Genomic DNA, 22,470 nt, shown 5'->3' with positions numbered 1-22,470 from the left:
TCTCTCCATAAAGCAGTGGGAAAATGGGGGCGGGGGGCTTGGCAGACAGGGACACATGCTCATCAGGCCAAGACAGAACTAAGGCTGGGAGCCAAATGCCCTGACTCCCAGAGGTTCATAGGCCCTTTGTCCTGATTTCACTGGGTGTTCTGGTTTCAGGGCAGTGAAGGGATTCGAGGTCCATCAGGCTTGCCTGGTTCCCCTGGGCCACCAGGCCCTCCCGGGATTCAGGTGAGTGTGTGCCCTCAGGGCCTGACATGTATGAGGGATGGAGTGAGTGCCTGTGTGAGCAAAGACATGTGTGGCAGGGATGTGAGCTGGCTAAGAGGTAGAGAGAGCCTTGCAGAGATAGTACAGCATCCCGAAATGCCTTTCCCCTGTCTGCAGGGCCCTGCTGGGCTGGACGGACTGGACGGGAAGGACGGCAAGCCCGGCCTGAGGGTAAGATGGGGATGTGGGGGGGGGGTGGGCAGGAGCCTTATGCTTCTCCTGATAAAGTGTGCTGAGAAGTCACCCCTTCATCAGGGTGCCCAAGTCTCCTCCTAGGCTGCTCCTTCTCCCAGGTGGCATCAGACTTCCCGGGTCTCTCACTCCTTCTAATAGATTTAGCCAGGTTCAGTGGATTGACCTCAGTGAAGACAGAATGGTGACAGAGATGCCATTTATATTCCAAAACTTGGGCAGCTAGAGAAAGGAAGCTAGGTTCTGTGGAGAACCAAGCTGTAGCCACGACAGGCCTGAGCAGGCCCTGGCTCCTTGGTTGAGTTTTTTTCTGGAGAATCTGTGAGAGATGGGAACATGGCATACAGGCAACATCGAGGTCAACTCCTATCCTTAACCAAAGAATGAAAATCAGGGCCTACAGAGGGGCTGGGACCCATTCACAGTCCCCAGCCCGTCAGAGCTGAGCCAGGCTGAGTTCCCTCTGCCCCACGCAATGGCCCCACCAAATCCTGAGATGGGAGCTCAGACAAGCAGAGGCAATGGGGAAGGAGTTGGGTGGAGGCCAAACCAAACTTTCTCAATGCTTCTTCTCTTTCCCCTAGGGGGACCCAGGTCCCACTGGCCCTCCTGGACTCATGGGACCCCCGGTAAGTTGAGAGCAGGAAGGAACCAGGAGCTCCGAGCCTCCTCCCAGCCATCCTCAGCCTCCCAGTCCTCACACTATGACTGCGATAGACTCCATTGATTTGGCCTGAGCAGGAGGGTGTGGGGAGCACCTCAGAGGAGGTAATAGAAACATCTCCCTGCTTTTTCTTCCAGGGTTTCAAGGGGAAAACAGGGCATCCCGGCCTCCCTGGGCCTAAGGTAAGGGGGACTCTGGACAACGGGCGTCCCTATTCTCTTCAGACCCGTGCCAGGCAGATATGGCAACCCAGCCTGGGTTTAGGACGTCGCCTGATCCCAGGATGAGATGTTACTCCAGCACCCTAGCTTCCCGAGGCCACTAGGGCCTGCCGAACTGGGTCAGGACTCTGCCACCTACCAGCCAAAGGATGCCGGAGACCCTCTGGTCAGAGCCAGGGCAAGGTGGCAGAATTCACTTGATCCAGGCTCAACAGAGGGTGGAGACACTAAGCCCCACTGTCCCCTCTCTCTTTTAGGGTGACTGCGGAAAACCAGGTCCCCCTGGCAGCAGTGGCCGGCCAGGTGCAGAGGTAAGGACTGGGTTTCTGTGCACACTGCCTTGGGCTCCGCTGTGTCCCAAGATAAAGCCTCTCCTTCCTCACAGTGGCAAAGTGGCTGCCTTTTCTCCTTGGCTTTCTGCTGGGAAATTTCACCCCACACTGCACATCTTGACCCTTCTCCATCTTGAGAGCTGTAACTGGTCCCCTCCCTAGAAGGACAGTTGGAAAACCACCCAAAAGACAAGCCTGGTCTTCTTAAGCCGTGGAAGGCTAGGGTCAAAATTCAGAGCTCTGTCCAGCCCTCTGGCCATTGCTGCAGGCCGCTGCCCTCAGCCTGCTCCTACCAATCAGCCACACATATGCAGGTCAGTTGGTTTCTGTGTCACCTCTTCCTTTCTCTGACTCCTGCAGGGTGAGCCTGGTGCCATGGGACCCCAGGGACGACCAGGACCCCCAGGTCATCTTGTGAGTTAAATTGGTTTTGTCTCTGCTTCTGTGAATTAGGATGCCCCTGGGGGATGGGGTAAGCTGGTTATGCCACAGTAGTTGCCCCAGCCATGCAGAGGTATGAGGGGCTTTAGACTCATCTGACTCAGTGGTTTTTGGTTTTCACCACTTTTGGGGTTCACTGTGCACACTCACATTTGCTTACCAGACACGAGTCATTCAGTTAGTCAGGAAGTAGTTATTAGCGATCTGCTGCAGATCAGGGCCACAGCATGGAGTCAGACAGACAAGGGCCCTTATCCCACAGGGCTTCCCAGCAGGCACAGGAAACGCATGTATGAAAGGTTCAAGTGATGAGGGGATGTTGTAGGGAAGACCTGGGAGGTAGGGAGCGTTAGGATAGCAGTTCCCAGCCTGTGGGTTGAGATATCAGATATTGGTGTATCGATTCATTATGATTCATAACAGTAGCAAAATCCCAGTGACAAAGTAGCAATGAAAAGATTTTATGGTTTGGGGTCCCCACAACATGAGGTATTAAAGGTTGAGAACCACTGCTTTAGGGGAGCCATTGCTGGAGAAGGGACATGGATACACAGAACCAAAAGCAGCCAGGAGTTTGATGTGTCCGAGGGACCTGAAGACTGTCATACTGGGGTAGCTTGATACATGTGTGACCGGAAAAGCTGAATTTTGCAAAAGCTACCTCTGGGGTGGGTGCAGGCAGGCATGCCCAGGAAAGGGCTGGTAAGTGGCAGGTGGGAAGGGAGAGGGAACAGAGGGCTCGGGATCTGGGGTGCACTCAGAGGTGGGGAGCTCGCTCTGAAGGAAGGGCAAGCTGAGCGGTGGAAAGAGAGGGACCAAGAAGTTCTGCTGAGTGCCTGGGTGGGAAGGTGGTGGTTTTGCCATTAGGGGGAATTGGAGAACACATTTATTTAGCTGTATTTTTCCATCCACTTTTCTCATCAGTGACACAAACGGCTGCCGATTGTGGCCTTTGATTAGTGTGACGGCACCAAGTCAACAGGGCTCCCGAGAGCTCCACAGGCATGCTAGTATAGCATGACTGTATAATTTTCAGGGGGCGTTTGGGAACGTTAAAAATAGCTCATGACAAAAAAAAAAAAAAAAAAAAACAGGAATTCTGAGGTCCCCGTTTTGTGTATCTCAAGGAGTACAGAACCTCTGTGCTGGGGACCCCAGGTCTCCCCCCCAGGCCCGTTCACATTAAGTGTGAAAGAGTCATACACTGGACGGTGGGCCTGGTAGAGATTCCATAGGGTGGGGGGCTATGGATGAAGACCTGCTGGGCTCCCCGCCATTCCTCTCTTCCGCCCTGGTCCCTGCTATGTGCTGGTCCCAATGAGCATCCCCACCCTAGGAGTCTTACATGAGTAGTATAGGTACCATGGCGCCGGAATGTTCTGGAAGGGGTGTGGAGGGATGTGCTCTGGGGAGGAGCTGAGCAGTCTTGGGTTCAGAGAAGCTATTGCTCTGCTGAGGGAGGTGACCTTTGGACTGTGGGCATCTCAGGTACAGCCCCAGCAGTGTCAGGAGGGGACAACCCCAGGGGGTTAGAGTGTCATTGCTTCCCAGAGTGTGGGGCTACAGAGCTTTCCCATGCAGATGCTGGGTCAGCCTTTCTGTTCTGTCCCCAAAGATCTCCCCCTTCTGTGATATGGAAAAGGGCGTTGGAGACAGCTGGATTCCCTTCTGTGGCTGTAGGGGATGGGGACATGGTCTCTGGTACATGTTGTCCCTGCCCTTCACCTCTACAGTGTAAAACCTAGTTGCTGGTTTTCCCTCCTCCACAAAACAACAGGAGGCTGGGCTGCCTTTAGGGAGCACAGGGTCCCAGGAGAGGTCCCGGCTAGTGGTTTGTTCTCCCCTGCCTTTGGCCTCTGCACCTCACAACCTAGGTGCACCCGTCAGCGAGCACTGGGCACAAGGGTCCTGTCTATTCAGCCCCTCCCACCTCAGCTCTGGAACCAGAGCTCCTGGTAGAAGTTCAAGTGTAAGATCGGAAGGAAGGGGAGATTTTGGGAGGCGAGCAGAGCGAATGCAGTGTAGGGATGTTCCTGCTGCCGCGTACACCCCCTCCAGTCTGGGCTTTAGGTCAAAGCCCTTACTATGCCTTGTCTCCCCTGTCCCTAGGGGCCACAGGGGCCTCCAGGCCAGCCGGGTCCACCTGGGATCTCCACTATGGTGAGTGACTTTCTTCCAAGTATTTCCTCAAGGAACATTGAACATTTTCTTTTCTGCTGTGGGCTCTTTCCAAAGCCAAGGAATGGAGAAAGTTTTGTTCCCCCTCCTTAACACCAGCCCCTCATTTGTCCTAAAGATCTCCCTTCTGGGATGAGACAAAGGGTGGTTCAAGGCCATCCTAGCGCCATCTACCCCTGTGGGGCCTGGCTCCTGGAACATGGTGGTAGGGGTTGAGTTCTGCCTCTGGATTCGTGGGTTCTGCTTCTCCTTTCCCCGCTGACTTTCATCCTATTTTCCAGGGCCTGAAAGGAGACCGGGGAGCCCCTGGAGAAAGGGGTTTGGCAGGCCTTCCAGGCCAACCTGGCACACCTGGACACCCTGGCCCTCCGGTAAGACCCCACATCTTACAGCCCAGGCCAGGAGAGAGAACTTGGCTTTGTCCAACACACCTGGGATCTCCAGGAAAGGAGAGGGTGTTAGCATGGCAGGGTGGCAGCATGGGCCTGTGTCTAGGGATTGTATCGTATCCTGAAAGACAAGCCCTGAAAGCCAGCACTGAGCCAGCTGCACGCAAGGGCACTGCCTCTGAGGACATTATCATCAACCTAATGCAGACCCCTTGACGAGGTGCCAGGAAGAGAAGACTTGGTCCATGTGTTGGCCCTGCCCCTGCCCCAGTGGAGCTTGTCAGTAACCACAAAAAGTCTTTGAAAATGTCAGGAACCAGAAATACTGTGCTATTACTGTAACTTTCAGAGTGCCGCAGAAGCCAGACTTGATCTCAGCCCATTTAGCATTCAGAGTGATGCTATATTGGTCACTGACTGTGCCGAAGCGAGCCTTAGCTTATGTTGGATGTGTGTTTTCTCTTAATGTGTTCTGCAACACTATTTGGAGGTCCAATTGTCCCTGGGGTTTCAGATGAGGAAATGAGGGTTCAGTGTGACTGAGCTGATGGCTCTGAGTTACACAGCTAGTAAATGGGAGAGCTGAGACTTGATCCCCAGCCTGCTCCACTGCAAATTCTGCACCCCTTCGCCATTGCAAATTTTGCACCCCTTCACCAACCTGTGAAGCCTCCCCTCTATAGATGTCCAGACAGGCAAACCACATGAGTGGAGCTGATTGCTGGTCTCAGGGATGTAAAGGTTCTGAGAAGCCAAAGAAGGGAACCCAGGTCTCTATGACGGGGGCTTTCCCACCAAGCAGACTTTCCTCCAGTAGCAAACCGGAGCTGGTCGTTAGTCCCTGGTGAGATGGATGAGGACATGCCATGTGGGCATGGTCACTGGACCTATTTCCCAGAGGGCCAGGGGTCAGCACTCCCGCTCACTGTGAACTCCACCCTTGAGGATGTCATCCCTTCCAGGCTCCCTCCCTGCAGGAGCTGCCAGGGCCCTGGAAGCCTCTATTCCCTTGACCTGCAATCACAGATTTTCCTTCTTCAGCAGCCACCAGAAAGGCCTGGGCAACTCAGGGAGTCAGGGACTGGACAGCCCTGGGCTGTTGTAGTGTCATGGGGGAAGGAAGGAAGTCAGCTTGTCCTGGCCAGTCTCACTGAGGACAGAGGCTTTAGATTAAGGTGGTTCATGTAGCCCTTCAGCAAGCATTTAGTGCACACCGAGAGCCACCTCTGCCCTAGCTCCGGCAGGTTGGAGTGGGAAGGGATGGGAACTGTAGGATCAGGGTTCCTTGATAGAACAAAGAGGTGTGAGGGAGGTAGGGTGGGGTTGACTGACTGCTCATTCTGCTTCTAATCCTCTCTGCTCCCCAGGGTGAACCTGGGTCGGATGGTGCGGCTGGCAAAGAGGTATAGTTACACTGCTCTCTCTTCCCCTTGGGGACATTTCTTCTTAGTCCTCATCTTGTTCTATCCCTCATTCAGTAAGCGTACGCCATGGGCACAGACTATCTTCTATAGAAACCATACCCATAGTTTCCACATCCAGAAACTCAACCAATCTCAGGTTGATTGAAAATATTCAGGGAAAAATCACGTGTACCCACTCCTGCTCACTTTTTCCCCTGACCACGATTCCCTAGACGGCAGCATTCACACTGGTTGCTATTGTTAAGCAGGTCAGAGGTGACATAGAGCACACAGACGGGTACACCCAGGCTATAGTCAAGTGTCACACCACTTTACAAATGGGACTCAAGACAGACTGGGGATACACGGGGATCCCAGAACAGTTCTCTACAGATATCCAGTGCCAATTATATGCAAGAATCTGGTAACTCTTGTTCTCGTGGAATAAGAGGACCCTGTTTCTGGTCAGAAAGAGATAGCAATGATTAACAGTCTCCAAACAAACGTTTCCTGGGCCCCCGCCCCTGCCCGGCCCTCTGCTCTTTCAGACTGGCCTTCCCACTCTGGCTTCTTGTCACATCAGTTCATCTCTGACGAGGGATCAGCCAATGCTATCAAACAAGGCCATGCCCCCGGGGACGTCATCCTCCCTCCCAGCTGTCAGCCCCCTCTGGTCGAAAGGGAAGCTGTCATCTCTTCTCACACAGCCCAGCTGGACATAACCAGGGTCCTAGGGTAGAAAATGGTGGTCCTTCCCACTGCACCTCCCCTACTCCCACCCCAGGGAGCCTCAGTGATGCTGCCCAGACTTGACCCCAAACTTCTGCTTTCTTATAGGGACCTCCCGGAAAGCAGGGGCTCTATGGACCTCCTGGCCCAAAGGTGAGTGACCTCTCGCTGGGTCTGAAAAGAGGTACTCAGGAATCCCAAGTTGCAATTGTAGCCACAGAGGAAGCCTAGGGTGGCCAATAGGCAGGAAAGGGAGATGTGACCTCAGCTGGGACTGTCCCATCTATATCTTGGGGAATGGAAGTCTCACTAATCCCCTAATCATGGCCCACTCTGGCTCACTCCAGGGCCTCTGGGTTGGTCTAGGGGTAAAAAGAAGTCCCTGGACAGACACTCCCTTCGCCTAGTCACACTGACACTAGAGTGTGGAAGCCGTGCTGTGGGACCCCAGGAAGGACTCCTAACTCTAACTGGCCGTGAGGGCGGAAGGCTGCAGAAAGGGCAGGAACATTCAGCAGAGAAGAGCAGAGGGGTAATCACCAGGGCGCTGAGGCTGGGGAGGCTTCCAGACAGCAGATTCAAGCAACATGGTAGAACCAGAGAGTGACAGGCAGCTAGAGCTGGGGAAGGCGTGAGGACGACGTTATGGTCTTGCCTGGGCAAGGAAGGGGACCTTCCTACTGAGGGCATGTGGGAGCCTGAGCATTTCTCAGCAAAGGGTGATGCAAGCATTGCCTTCCAGAAGCACTGCTCTGGGAGGTGGTGAGACATAGGAGCCTGTATCAGCTCAGCGGGAGATGCTGGGCACCTGGGGAAGGGGCTGACACACTTGGAAACAGTCAGTAATGCTGTACTGTGACTTGCTGTCTTTGTAGGGTGACCCAGGGCCTGCAGGACAGAAGGGCCAAGCAGGAGAGAAGGGACGATCTGGCATGCCGGGGGGACCTGGCAAGAGCGGTTCCATGGGACCTGTTGGGCCACCAGGCCCTGCAGGAGAAAGAGGCCACCCTGGATCCCCAGGGCCTGCAGGGAACCCTGGATTGCCTGGTTTGCCAGGCTCTATGGTAAGGGGAGGCCAGCAACCACGGGCTGGCACATGGTTACTTTAGCAACTCCTGCTGACATTCTGCAGGAAAGAGCTCAGCTCCAGGTGGCGTCTAGTTTTTCATGGGAAAGTGGGGGAGCTTTGGGTGCCCCTGCCATCCCAAGCTGCATTTTAGCACAAAATGTATTGTACTATTTCAGGGTGGGTAGCACTTTGGATTAAGCCTCCGTGGGAGGCTCCTAGGACCTTTACCCTCTGCTCCATCTTTTATTTCTGGAAATCAAGTCTGTTCACTGGGAAAGTGCCAAGCTTGGACGTATAATTGAGGCCAGGTTTCTTCTCTTTCATCAGGGAGACATGGTGAATTATGATGACATCAAGAGGTTCATCAGACAAGAGATCATTAAAATGTTTGATGGTAATTGGCAGCCGGCTGGGTGGCAGTGGGTAATGTTTGCCCTTACCAGCCATTTCTTCACCCGGTCCTGCCTTCCTTTTCCTTAAAGCTCCAGTGTCCTCCCCTTCCCACCCTCGCACATTTACAGACAGCAGGTGACAGGCATATGCTCACCTATCCATCAGACCTCCCTTGTCACCTGCTCTGTTCAGAGATGAATCGGTTCTCTTCTGCCCTCCCGATCCCCCACTCCAGCAGAGGAGGTTAAGAAAGCCAATTTCAAACGAGCCTGTGTAGTGGTACTTCTGAGGAGAGGGGCGAGCAGGCAGAAGGTGCTGCTAGGCTTGGTTTGAAGCCCTTTTTCCTGCCTGTGTGCTGTGGACTCAGGGGAACATGGATGCTGGGCGTCCTGCTTAGGAAAGAGACCTCTCTGGACCACATTCTGAAGCCAGTGGTGGACCAGGGGTGATGGTTACAGGAAAGAGATGTCCAAATCAGATCCATGCTTCTGAAAGGTCTGAATGGGAGGGCACATGGGGGCCACAGCACAAGACCTCCCTCGGGAGAGCAGCCCATGCTCCCCAGCCTGATACTTCTCTGCCTTTGGAGGCTGTCCCATGCTGGTGGCATGTCTGAGCATCTGCAGCCACTCTGAGCACCTAGTCGCCCAGTGACCTGACCTTTGTCTTTCCTTACAGAGAGGATGGCTTACTATACCTCCAGGATGCAGTTCCCCATGGAGGTGGCAGCAGCTCCCGGTCGGCCAGGGCCTCCTGGAAAGGATGGTGCTCCAGGCCGGCCAGGTGCTCCAGGGTCACCTGGGCTCCCTGGTCAGATAGGCCGAGAAGGACGCCAGGGTTTGCCAGGAATGAGAGGTAGCTCTGCCTTCTGGACCTCTGGGGTATAGGGTATCTGCAGCTGTGTGGGGGCTAACTGTTGTTCTCTCTCTCTCTCTCTCTCTCTCTCTCTCTCTCTCTCTCTCTCTCTCTCTCTCTCTGTGTGTGTGTGTGTGTGTGTGTGTAGCAATTCACATGGCTATCATTTTTCTACTTAGAGATAGAACTTAACTTCATTTCTGTTGTCGCAGGATTACCTGGCACCAAAGGTGAGAAGGGAGATATTGGTGTTGGCATCGCAGGAGAAAATGGTCTTCCTGGTCCCCCAGGTAGGAGAACCCAGTCTTTCAGACCACGAATTCAGAACAACAGAACCCACCCTCTCATCACCCCCTTCCCTGCTTCTTTACAACATAATCATTAGAACAGCAAATAATGCCAGGCTAACTATCACTTACAGCAATGCTCCCAGCTCAGGACACGGTGCTAGGGCCTCAAGGGGGAGTGGAGAGAGAGACTGTCTGCCTCTGTCCTCAGCAAGGCTCGCATGATGCAGTGTGTGTGTTGGGGGACTGCATGCAGTAGGGATCAGAAATCCAAGTCTCAGACCTGTTTGGCATTTACTGGTCCTGTGATGTTGATGAGGTAACTTAAGCCCTCAGAGTCGTTCTCCAAGATGAATGGTCAGAAAGTTGAGCGTGGTTAAAACCTGGTGACCGAGCCCTGAAGCTCAGCTTCGCTACTTACCCATGGGTATTACCCACGTGGGACTTTTCTGAGTCCTGTCATTCTCCTCGGGAGCTATTTTGTGGATGCAATGATGTATTAAAGGCTCATGATCTTTTTTCCTGATACACAGACACTCCCAATAAAACCAGCCAGAGGTGTGGCTGTCCTTTTGAAATCAATATGAGGAGCAGGCAGGTCTCAAAAAAAGCATGCTTCAACATGGCAAATATGTATGAAATGAAGGTGTCACTGGTCACAGCCATTGTCTCTTGTCATCTGGGTCTCCTGATCTCCCTTCTGTGGCTCTTCTCTCCGTAGGTCCTCAGGGACCTCCCGGTTATGGCAAGATGGGCGCCACAGGGCCAATGGGTCAGCAAGGCATTCCAGGCATCCCCGGCCCCCCAGGCCCTATGGGCCAGCCAGGGAAGGCTGGCCACTGCAACCCCTCAGACTGCTTTGGGGCCATGCCAATGGAGCAACAGTACCCCCCCATGAAAAACATGAAGGGGCCTTTCGGCTGAAACCACCACGGGCAGGGAGATGAAGGACTCCAAGAGGAATTAGTGGGCAAAGCTTACGGACTCTGATGGGTTGTGAATGTTTGTGCTATTCTTTCGTTTGTTGTTGTTGTTGTTAATATTTTTTTTAACAATAAAGAAACAAAACTATTTGTAACCCCACTTCCATGGGGTTCTCCTGGTGCTGCAGCCACGTCTTCTCTGTCATTTGGTCCTAGGGTTACAAAAGGATGTGTCCCCATGGTCTACGGCCAGCCTGTAGGTTTGTGTTGTGCTAGGCACAGGCTATCCACTTGCCCTGCTCTCTCTCTCTCTCTCTCTCTCTCTCTCTCTAGGCACCGCCAGGGCACACTTGCCTTGGTAGGGAAGAGGTACTGCTCAGTCTCCGGAGTGAGTCAAAAGCAGGTTCAGAGACCACCAAGACTCGCCCAGAAAGGCTGCTCCCTGTCTTCTTTCTGAATGAACCCAGTGTTTGGTAGCCCATTCTCCTTTGTGTGACCTGAAGCTGAGCCAGTTTGTACCTGGGAGATGTCACCCAGTGCTGAGTGCTCATCTACCCGGAGACCCCTTCATGCATGCAGGCTCTTCTCAATGCCCCAGTAATTCCATGACTAGAAAACCAACACAGACAGGAGGAAAGACAGCCTCGGCCCCTGCCCAGGCAGCCAGGGGGTGTTTCTCTGGGAAATGAGATGGAACCTCCTGCCTGTGCCTATGCTGGGCTCTCTCACCAGCCTTCCAGCTTCAGGCAGACTTTTTAGACTGCACACAGTGCCTTTTGTTATTCAAACGTTCGTGACGTATGTCTCAGGCCGGGCCTTCAGAAATAGCTGGGGTTAGATCGTTGAGAAGGGGTCCCAGGCAAGCCACGATTAGATCTAAGCTTGTGGTCCACCAACTCCACCAGGGGATTTCTATCTGCTGTGCCCTCCATATGTAAAAAGGACAGGAAGAAAAGAAGAAGACAATGCACTGCGTATTATAGGAGCGCTCTGTCTCGGGCGTCTTTCTTCTTTGCTCCTCAGATCACTGGTCCTGATGGGCCGGCTGCCCTGGGAGGAAGCAACAGGGCACATCCAGGGGGACTTCCAAAGAAAGCCTATTCCACTGGCCCTGGCCTTCTGGAGGGCTTATTCAAGTTGGATAAACTTCAAAGGGATCACAGAGCAGGCTCAGAAATGTACTCAAAGTCTAGATGTTTATCCAAACTGCCTGAAGCCTTCAAGCTGGCTGTCACATCTCTCCAGAGCTGGCATTTCAATACATTTTTGAACATTCCCTTCTCTGGTCAGGTACCAGCCTATGGGTGGCTCTTTAGAACCTTTGCCCTATTTTTTTTTTTCCTGGCCTGACACAGAGGTATGCCCGTGGCCAAACAATGCTAACAGGCAGGCTCCTGAGTCTGCCAAGTGCCTCCCCATTCTGCCCTTAGAGCCAGGAGAGTCCATTCTCTTTTCATCTCTCACCAGTAACTCTCAGTTAACTCTGGTTCTAACAGAAAACATTAAAAAGCAAATACATCATCATTGCATTGAAGTCGCAGCCAGGTTTTGGACAGTGGGTGAGGACAGATGTTAAAGTGCTCCCATCGGAAGGCCTCACTTCCACTCTCGGCCCAGCCTGCAAAGCAAACTGGAGAGGGGTCCTGTGACCAGAAGCCTGCTGGCGCAAGTAGAAAGAAAGAGAAGCGAGGACCAGCTGTTGAATCATGCAGGTTGGCTCTGAAAGCCAGGGGGGGTAACTGACATGGGAGACATCAAACGCGTACCCTTTGAGGGCCACCGGGGAATCGATCCTAAGAAATGGTGCTTCCTTTGCTTTCCTTCCTGAGGCAAATCCATGCCGCTCTTGGGGATTCTACGACAGGCTAGGGTTTATAGGCTTTTGTGATCTGAGTGGTTGTCTCCCTGGAGTTTGAAATTGCTGTCTTTTCTTGGACCATGAAGAACCAGATGGAAGCTGAATTTTATAGTCTCTTCTTCTGTGGTCAGCAGAAAAAAAAAATCTGTGCATCTTGCTCATCAGCTCAGGAGCCGTGGGCTCCCCGGAAAACAGGGAGGGGTGCCTTCTGCTCTCCTCGGCAACGCTTCTACTTCCCACTCTGCTCCTCCATCTCCACTTCCCAGTCTGTTCCAGACTTTCAAGGTAACGCAGAGATCATTCAAATTGATGAAGTCTAACTTGAAGAGCCTGTTTCCTTTTCCTGGTTTGTGCCTGGAATTGTACTAGGCTCTGGGGAATCCTGAAAGAAACATGACGACAGAGACAGCAGTTCATTAAATGATTACAACAACAAGGGATGGGGGGACGGTACCCCATGGCTGGGGAGGTGCAGCGCTGTGGGACCTCACTGTCTAGACAGAAGTTGATCCAGGCACAGGGAACAGCATGTGCCAAGGTCCAGAGATGACTGAGCGCAGCAGGCGGATGGGGAGGCCACCGGCCGTGGGGCTGCAATCCTTAGCACGAGCAATGGTCACACAGTGGGTAACCGCTGGTGAGTTTTAAACAAAGGTTTGCCTAATGAGGAATTTGCAGATTGCAGCGTGAAGAATGGACTGGAGAGCCCTTAAGTTAAGAAGCCTAAGGCTGTTGCATATTTATTCTGCAGAGAAAAAGAGAATCCCGTGTTGGAAGCCTTGGGAGCTGAAATCCTGTCTTTTGTCAAAATATTTTCCTTCCACCACACTTCAACACAATCCAGTAGCATTCTAGCTTCACATGAGGCCTGTTAACCCCTCACAAGAACAGCTCTTTTTTTCTTTCATACTGTTCCCATGGTGCCATGATGTAAGGGGCCAAGGGCCAGACACCTGCGTGTGTTGCTCTCATTCTACAATGGGCTCTATAGAAAGTGGGAACACCTCCCTCCAGGCCACAAGATCCAAAAGGAATCCAAACTTCAAACCTGGATCTAGTTGGAATCAAAGAGAATTCCAGAATGAGGTGGGTGTTGGTGTTCCTTCCCAGCATGCCACGCGGGGAGCTTGGCACCCAGCCAGGTGGCATTGGGGGAAGAAAGATTTTCCAGTGTGAGGACTTCCATTACCAAGCTCTGCTTCTCTGATGGTCAAGCACAATCCTTCTGTGATCTCCGGAAAACTCTCGCTTCCCCGAGAAAGGCAGCAAGCCAAGCTTTCTCTCTCCTTCCGCCAGAGCTGAAACAATAACAGGAAGACCCCACCCACCGCTGTCTGTTTCAGGTGGCTAAGGTTTGGAAATGAGAGCTGCTTGTTTTTCTGTCTCTTTCATCTGCCCCTCCAAAATAAACACACCTGCGACCCCGCTGGCTTTGGTTGGTGTCTGGCTGCTTGAGAGGCTCCTTGGAAGTTCCTCCTGACCCCCAAGTAATGCAGACCTCCAGCTGCGAGTTCTCCTAAGTCTTTTTACTGGGGTATAAGAATGGAAAGAACTTTCCTGAGGTGGGCGAGATGGCTCAGTGGTGACTGGCAACGCTGGTGACTTGTTCCCAGCCCTGGGACCCACACGGTGGGAGGACAGAACTGACTCCACTCCCTCAAGCTGTCCTAAGACTTCCGCACACTGACTTAGGCAGGCAAATGCATGCACAGGTATGTGTGCACGCACACAAATGCAATCATAAAAGGATGGACACAGGTGGTGACCCCTGAGCTCCTGAGGAACTCAGACTAAGGTGTCTGTGGACTCAGGTGAGTCACATGACCTCACTTCAAAGGTTAGGTGTTATTCTTTGACCTTCAGCCCCTTACCTCAGAACTGCTTCTTTTTTGAGATTTCACAGATCAGTCCCACCCACAGTTTCTGGAAGACATTATCCGATGAGAGGCTGTGTTTGCTGAAAGTATCCTCTTCACCGGGGCCTGCTGGCTGACTGAACGCAGGATCAAAGCGTGACGTCTCCACTTTTATTTTACGTGTCTCCTTTTGCTACTTCAGACTTTGGGTCTGGGGCCCGGATGGCTCAGCAAGGAAACACAGCTACTGCCAAGCCTGATGACCTGGGTTTGATCTTCCCGGCCCCACGTGGTGGAAGGAAAGACGTGATTCCACAAAGATGTCCTCTGACCTCTACATACGCACGTTGACACACGGGTGAGTGAACTCATCCACAGCACAAAATAAATAAAATGTAATAAAAACCCTTGAGTCAAATTCCTGTTCATCTCTGCGCGTCAGCGTGTTAATCATTTAAGGAATGTTCTGCAGGACTGGTGATCTTCCCCATTCAAGATGGAAGACAGCAAGATAGGAGGGACTGAGGCATCTTCAAGATTTGCAGAGATGCCGTAATGATTGCTGGAGAACACAAGGCAGGCATTAGGGGATTGCGAGAGCAGTCACGTACTCCAGGAGGCAGCTTAAAACCATCAAATGAAGGAATTTCAGCCAGCAATCTTCTGCTTGTAATGCTTAAAAATGAACCATAAGAGTACTTGGAACTTTAATCTGGCCACAAAGCTAAAAGGTATACCGAAGACGGCGAATATTTCAGTCAGCTGTCCCTTCCTTGCCCGACTAACGGCAGTGAGGAGGTGAACTCCCAGTCACACATGCAGTCAACTGTTGCCTAGCAAACGCCCATCCTAGTTCTAGGCCGCATGGAACTGTGAACAGTGGCGTTAACGGACTGCGAAGTTTAAGTAACTGTAATAGAAAGTGGCCATTTCTCTCTCGGTTGGCCAGAAAAGTTAGGGCACACGTTTTGAATCGAAAGCTCATCTTATTCTGGGACACTCACATTTGGACAAGGACTTGAAGTGACCAGTTCCCTCCCCAGTTTGTCTGTTTTGCCCTGCCCCCACTCCCAAGCTCATTCTTTATTTTATTCCTATGGGTGTTTTGACAGCATGCCTGTGCAACGCACAGATGCAGTACCTGCGGAGGCTAGAAGGGGGCAAAGTGGAGTCATAGACAGTTGTGAGCTACACTTGGGTGTCAGGACAGAGCCCAGCTCCTCTGGAAGAGCAGCAAGTGCTCTAACCGCTGAGCCACCTCGTGTTTCCCCCTTCACGCACTGCCCTTCCCTTGTGCTCTGGTTTCACTCCACGCTCCCTAACCTGCTGGTTTCTGAGTCTCTGTCGAGAAAGGCACTCTAGGGAAAATGTCCCTAACCTGAGGCTAACTCATCCAAGGACTGGGGTGGATTTCCAGTTTTCCAGTAGACTGCCAACTGCCAGATTTTGGGTTTTTGTTTTTAGGCAGAGTCTCCTATGCAGCCTAGGATGGCTTCAAACTGGGGATCTTCCTAGAGCAGAGTGTTCACACTTTCAGTACTTGGAAAGTAGAGGCAGGAAAATCAGGAATTCAAGGTCAGCCTTGACTATGCAGCAAGTTCTAAGCCAGCTTGGGTTACAAGGGTCCCTAAAGGTCGGGGGCTGCGTGTGAACCAAATCATCCTTTTACCTCAATTTCCCAACTGCTGAAGGATGGAGCTGTTTGTTTATTGTTTGTTTTTGAGACAGGGTTTCTTGGTGTAGCCCTGGTTTGTCCTGGAACTCACTCTGTAGACCAGGCTGGTGATGGAGGAAGGTCATTGGTTAAATAATAAAGAAACTGCTTGGCCCTCATAGGTTAGAACATAGGTGGGTGGAGTAAACAGAACAGAATGCTGGGAGGAAGAGGAAGTGAGCTTAGATGCCATGCCGCTGCTCTCCAGGGCAGATGCAATGAAGCAAGCTGCCAGGTCAGACATGCTGAATCTTTCCTGGTAAGACTGGTGCTACACAGATTATTAGAGATGGGTTGATCGGGATATGAGAATTAGCCAGTAAGGGCTAGAGCTAATGGGCCAAGCAGTGTTTAAAAGAATACAGTTTGCTCTGGGAGTTCGAGGCCAGCCAGGTCTACAAGAGCTAGCTCCAGGACAGGCACCAAAAAGCTACAGAGAAACCCTGTCTCGAAAAAAAAAAGAATACAGTTTGTGTGTTGTATTTTGGGGCATGAGCTAGCCAGGCGACCAGGAGCTGGGGTGGCAGGAACACAGCCCGCAGCCCCCACTACAGAATGGCGCCCAACGTGGTAGCAGCAATTTCTTGGGTCTACTCTGCTTGCTAGAGGCAAGCAAGCACTCTCATCTAAGAGAAGCTTCCTGACTCAAAATCCTGCAGCTCATTAAGAGGTCCTGCCACAAAACACTTAAATGGTATTGATAAAAGCTGACTGCATGCTTGTTTGTTTTCAGCCGTAGCAGGAAAAAAGTTGTGCTGTTTTAAAATGCTGGCTTTCTGGTCTGTCCTGCCAGGGCAACTCTGACTGTTTGAGGCAGGAGGGCCGACTACAGAGAGAGGACTTGAGTGTTGTCTGTGGATATAGTGTTACAGCTTGCTTGCTGGCAGGGACCTTGAAACACCACAGAGTTGTGGTGATAAACATGGCTACAGCCGGTACCTCTGCCATGAGGCCGGAAAGCTAAGGAATGGGCTGGATATAGCTGGCAAAGCCACGGCTTTAATCCTACCCATATTGCTCAGTAATTTAAAGGCTTGTGTGGTCAGAAAAAGAGAGAGATACAGTAAAGAGAGATTCAAAGACAAAGAAAACCTTTAAATGATTTACAGTGTGCTTAAAAATATATGCAGGCTAAATGTTAAAGTTCTTAAAAGTAAAAAAGGAAGAAAGTAGTTGGGTGTGGTAGTACACACCTTTAATCCCAACACTTGGGAGGCAGAGGGAGATTGACCTCTGTGACTTCAAGGTGTGGTAGCACATGCCTTTAATCCCAGTGTCTAAAAGGCAGAGACAAACAGATCTCTGTGAGTTCAAGGTGTAGTAGCATACACCTTTAATCCCAATGCCTTGGAGGCAGAGACAGGTGGATCTCTGAGAGGTCAAGGACAGCCTGGTCTACAGAGTTATTCCAGGTCAAAGATACAGAGAACCTGTCTCAAGAAGCAAAAAAATAAAAGTAAAAATAAACAAAATAGAGGTTAAAATAAAGTGCACAAAGATGGAAAATACACAGAGAATTTTGATACTGTATGCTATTATGCTCTGTTTGAACTGTTTGAATGCTGAGAAAGGAGCAACAGATGCTAAAAGATATTTGTTTATAAATGCTACTGAACTAATCCAACATAGATATTTTGAAAATACCTTGACTTCAGAATTTGGATCTAAGGATATGATACTTTGGAAAAGAGATTCTTCTTTTGTTTTCACAGACGATGACACCCTGCAGATTGCTTCCATCCCAATATGGTATGATAGACCACGCCCTCCTGAAAGGTTGCTGTGAACACCTTCAAAAAATTACTTCACTCAATTGATGACTGAGATGAACCTAGCACACAGGTTATACCCTTAAATATCTGATTAACAGCGCCCCCATTCAGCAGGAAGCAGTTTGGAGAGAATAAACTGCGCCCATGTTCCCAAATATTGTGTATAAATGTTCTTTTACATTTAAAGGGGGAGATGATATAGATGTGAATAATTTGCATTGATATGAATCTTTGTTTACTGATATTAATTTAAGGTCAATTTTGTTATATATATATGTATTTCTGATCTTGATTAAGGTATTGTGATTGTGTAGTTCATGTAAAAATGTATATAGGTTGTTAATAGATAATCATCTATAATAGTCAAGTTTGTAGTCATGTTAGTTAGATTTTCTAGATGTGCATAGATATATTCCAGATAGGCATTCCTCATATCTTTCAAAGACTACAGAATATGACATTAATGTTTTAATAACTTAGGGTTTTTCATAACAATGAGACACGTCTGCACCTGGCAGCACCAATCTACTTCAAGAAGAAGATGGGCATCGAAGAGGCACCTTATGGAGTTTGATAGCCATTTGGGCAAGAAACTGCTCTTGCCTGGACTGTTGCATAAATTGGACACAAAGAACCCACAGAGAGAGGACTGCTGAACTTGCCTAAAGGTGAGATGATCTTTCGGGGTTCCTGGTTCATGAAGGAGTCTGCTAGACATTCTGCAGGACACAGCAGATAGTGACTGAACTGCCTTTGAAATTTCCTGCTTCATGGAAATGTCGCTGGATACTATGGACCTGTAGGCCGAAGATGGATGCCCCAATGGTACAGAGGAACTTTGGGTGACTGTCCAGGCAGCGAGATGTCTCTGTGATTTCTAGAGTTTTGTAAGTTGCTTACTTCTCATTTACTTGGGTAATATTATATCCTTCTGGAGTCTTTGATGGAGTTGAAGAATAGATAGATAGTTATAGTTTTCCTTAGTTATGATAAAGATAAAATAGATGTAAATATTGTAACTGTAATTTTTACTTGATAACTGTTTTGTTACATGTAATTTTGCTATGTTAAAGTTAAAGCCTTCCTTTTTTTGTTTAAACAGAAAAAGGGGAAATGATGGAGGAAGGTCATTGGTTAAATAATAAAGAAACTGCTTGGCCCTCATAGGTTAGAACATAGGTGGGTGGAGTAAACAGAACAGAATGCTGGGAGGAAGAGGAAGTGAGCTTAGATGCCATGCCGCTGCTCTCCAGGGCAGACGTGATGAAGCAAGCCGCCAGCCGCCAGGTCAGACATGCTGAATCTTTCCTGGTAAGACTGGTGCTACACAGATTATTAGAGATGGGTTGATCGGGATATGAGAATTAGCCAGTAAGGGCTAGAGCTAATGGGCCAAGCAGTGTTTAAAAGAATACAGTTTGTGTGTTGTTATTTTGGAGCATGAGCTAGCCAGGCGACCAGGAGCTGGGGCAGCAGGAACACAGCCCGCAGTCCCCACTACAGGTTGGCCTCCAGCTCAGAGATCCGCCTGCCTTTTCCTCCCAAGTGCTGAGATTAAAGGTGTGAGCCACAACACCTGGTTGGCATCTGGCCCTTACAATGTCCTGCTCCAGACCACAAGAGCAGCGCCTAGAAATCTCTAATCATTGCCTTAAGCTGGAAGGGACCAGCTACTGATCTGACTCCACCCTGTCTTCCTGACTTGTCCTGAGTCACGCACTCTAGCAGTTGCCCTGGATTCCAAGAATTGCAGGTCTGACTGATAAACACTGCGGCCTGAGCAGCAGCAGCTTTGATACTACCCAGAAGGTTCTGAACCCACCCTGAGGTAATGATTACCCAACCACAGCCAGAGCAAGACTGCTTGGTGGTGCACCAGCCACCAGCCTTTTGTCTGTTCTTACGTAAACTCAGAACTCTTGCTAGCGCCTCAAAGACAGGACCGAGGACGCTGGTTCCTATTCCTCGGCATGATGGCTATACGGAATCAACTTCTTTCCCTTATTTACCACTTTTTTTCTGTTTTGTCTTTTGGAGTGAGAGGCTGGGCATGATTTATTGAGTCCACCACACCCAAGCCAGACTCCTGGCCTAGAATTCCACATGACATATTAATAATAGCACTGAGTTGTTAAAATATTCTGAACTTGGCCTGAAATCCTGGCTTCTCCTTTAAGTTTTTTAGATTTATTTATGCGTATGACTGTTTTGCTTGCACATATGCATGTGAGCCATGTGTGTGTATGCTGCTCTTGGAGGGCATGATCCCTCAGAAGAGGGCAACTGATCCCTCAGGAACTGAAGTTATGGCTGGTTGAGAACCACCATGTGGGGTGCTGGTAACCAAACCGGTTCTTTTTTTTTTTTTCTTCTTCTTCTTCTTCTTCTTCTTCTTCTTCTTCTTCTTCTTCTTCTTCTTCTTCTTCCTCTTCCTCTTCCTCTTCCTCTTCCTCTTCCTCTTCCTCTTCCTCTTCCTCCTCCTCCTCCTCCTCCTCCTCCTCCTCCTCCTCCTCCTCCTCCTCCTCCTCCTCCTCCTTCTTCTTCTTCCTCCTCTTCCTCCTCTTCCTCCTCCTCCTCCTCCCTTTCCCCTCCTCCTCCTCTTCTTTTTTTTTTGGTTTTTCGAGACAGGGTTTCTCTGTGGTTTTGGAGCCTGTCCTGGAACTAGCTCTTGTAGACCAGGCTGGTCTCGAACTCACAGAGATCCGCCTGCCTCTGCCTCCCAAGTGCTGGGATTAAAGGCGTGCGCCACCACCGCCCGGCTCTCCTCCTCCTCCTCCTCTTCTTCTTTTCTTCTTTTTTTCCTCCTCCTCCCCCTCCTTCTTCTTTTGTGGTTTTTCAAGACAAGGTTTCTCTATGTAACAGTCCTGGCTGTCTCAGAACTCACTCTGTAGACCAGGCTGGCATCGAACTCACAGAGATCTACCTGCCTCTGCCTCCTGAATGCTGGGATTAAAGGTGTGCACTACCACTGCCTGGCTCATTTTTTTTTTTGAAACAAGATCTTGCTATGTAGACCACATTTGCCTTGAACTAGTGATTCTCCAGCCAGCAGCCTCCCATATACTGAGATTACAGGGATTCAAGACTATGTCCCAGCTCATCATTTCTCTTTCTTATACTTGGAAAATCATTTAGCTTCTCCAGTCCTCCATTACAATTAGGTAATGACATTTATCTCAAATGTCTGTGCTGGTATTTGAACAATATTGCAGGACTTGCCCAATGTCTCATAGTAAGCATTTAAAGCACGTTGATGATAATAACAACCATGAACACCTACTGGATGCATGCCAGGTGCTAGTCTATGTACTGAGTACAAACACAAGGGCTGGAGAGCTGGCTCAGCAGTTAAGTTAGTCTGCTGTTTCTCCAGAGGACCCAAGTTCAGTTCCCAGGTCAATTGGCTCACAACTGTCAGGAACTCCATCTCCAGGGGATCTGACACACTCTTCTGGCCTCCACAGGCACCTGCAGTCACATGCACACACCCACACACAGATACAGACAAGTAATATAACTATAAATAAATCTTTACAAAAGAACAGGATAATCCTGCAATATACATACCCACCTTATGACATGCATGTAAATCCTAAAAGGGAACTAGTCAACATAGCACATTTTATGACAAAATGAAATACAGTGATACGTCTGATGACTGGAGTGTGCTTGGGAAGGCAAGGTATCTTAGATGTGGTATCACGGATGCCACCCACCCACAATGTCGTATTTCAACTGGGACCTGAATGAGAATGATAAGAAAGGAAAACGTGCAAAGTTAAGGGGAGAGCGCTCTTAAAGAAGAGAGGAGCAGATCTGAAGGTCTGGAGAAGACTGAGCTCCATTGGTTTCAGGGTGGTGACCAGGTCAGCAGAGCTGGAGTGAACTGAGGAGGACATCAATGAGGCTGGTGTCACAGGCTGGGTCTAGTTCTTATAGGATCATAAAATCAAAAGGATGAGTTTAGATCTTATTATAAGAGTGATGGGAAACCCTCAGAAGAGTTTAGAGAATGACAACATTGAATTCACATTTTGTTTCATTTTGTTCTTCAAGACAGGGTTTCTCTGTGTAGCCCAGGCTCTCCTGGAACTTGCTCTGTAAACCAGGCTGGCCTTGAACTCACAGACCCTCTGCCTCTGCCTCCCGAGTGCTGGGACTAAAGGTATGTATCACCACCACCTACCCTAATTCACATTTCAAGGTGCTTCCTCTGACTTCTCAGTGAAGAAGGGAGTGTCGGAGCCAAATAAAAAGACATTGGTGGGGAGGCCAGACTACAGAGGGGTCTTGGACCAGTGATAGGTGGAACATGGAGAAAAAAAACAGATGTGATATATTTTTTAACAAAAAAAAAAAAAACAAAAACAAAAACAAATGAAGGTGCACGAGTGTGTGGAGAAGACACACAAGAATGATCTGGGTCTTTGGCCTGAGTGACTGCAGATTTTTGAGTTAGAATGGATGAGTTTGGTGGAAATCATCAGAGAATTCTTACACAGGGATAGAGTGTGACGCAGCGGCCATACTAGGTCCAAAGGGAGACTAAGAGGAGTGGCTAATGAGTTGGGGGCTACGAGGGAGGTTAAACAGAGGATGGGACTGACAGACAGATGCGAAAGGGCCATGGGTCTTTTTTATGAATGAGCAGTATGTCCCTAGCCTGAGCATGAGGGGCTGTAATAAATTCCCTTTCAAGTTAACATTGTTTTTTTAACAGACATTTGAGAAAGCAGATCATACAGCTAGAAACTGATTTTTAAAACAGAAAACAAGATCCGCCCACTAAAGTATGTTGAAGGTGGAGAAGGAGCAAAGAGAGTGGGACACAGCTGGGGACAGCTGGGCCAGATCATTAGGGGCCGAGAGCATCAGAACAAAGGGTTTGTCTTCCTTTGCAGATATGGATGAGGGATGGGACCTG

General features: G+C 49.9%; 1 protein-coding gene across 4 annotated transcripts in view; it reads left to right on the top strand.

Moving 5' to 3' along the window:
• Col16a1 (collagen type XVI alpha 1 chain) overlaps positions 1 to 10,518 on the top strand; it is a 52,155-nt gene extending 41,637 nt beyond the window's left edge. For all 4 annotated transcript variants that reach the window (XM_057783951.1, XM_057783952.1, XM_057783949.1 and 1 more), the window contains 15 exons: positions 160 to 231; positions 388 to 441; positions 1,047 to 1,091; positions 1,264 to 1,308; positions 1,605 to 1,658; positions 2,040 to 2,093; positions 4,230 to 4,280; positions 4,580 to 4,669; positions 6,055 to 6,090; positions 6,928 to 6,972; positions 7,695 to 7,883; positions 8,216 to 8,282; positions 8,960 to 9,136; positions 9,349 to 9,426; positions 10,145 to 10,518. In XM_057783951.1, the coding sequence (XP_057639934.1) occupies positions 160 to 231; positions 388 to 441; positions 1,047 to 1,091; positions 1,264 to 1,308; positions 1,605 to 1,658; positions 2,040 to 2,093; positions 4,230 to 4,280; positions 4,580 to 4,669; positions 6,055 to 6,090; positions 6,928 to 6,972; positions 7,695 to 7,883; positions 8,216 to 8,282; positions 8,960 to 9,136; positions 9,349 to 9,426; positions 10,145 to 10,347 (1,260 nt within the window). In that variant the 3' untranslated portion in view covers positions 10,348 to 10,518. The remainder of the gene's footprint in view (positions 1 to 159; positions 232 to 387; positions 442 to 1,046; positions 1,092 to 1,263; positions 1,309 to 1,604; positions 1,659 to 2,039; positions 2,094 to 4,229; positions 4,281 to 4,579; positions 4,670 to 6,054; positions 6,091 to 6,927; positions 6,973 to 7,694; positions 7,884 to 8,215; positions 8,283 to 8,959; positions 9,137 to 9,348; positions 9,427 to 10,144) is intronic.
• The last annotated feature ends 11,952 nt before the right edge of the window (positions 10,519 to 22,470 follow it).

This window comes from Chionomys nivalis, chromosome 11, assembly GCF_950005125.1.
Source record: "Chionomys nivalis chromosome 11, mChiNiv1.1, whole genome shotgun sequence".
NCBI lineage: Eukaryota > Metazoa > Chordata > Mammalia > Rodentia > Cricetidae > Chionomys > Chionomys nivalis.
This window is presented reverse-complemented; position numbering and strand designations above follow the sequence as displayed.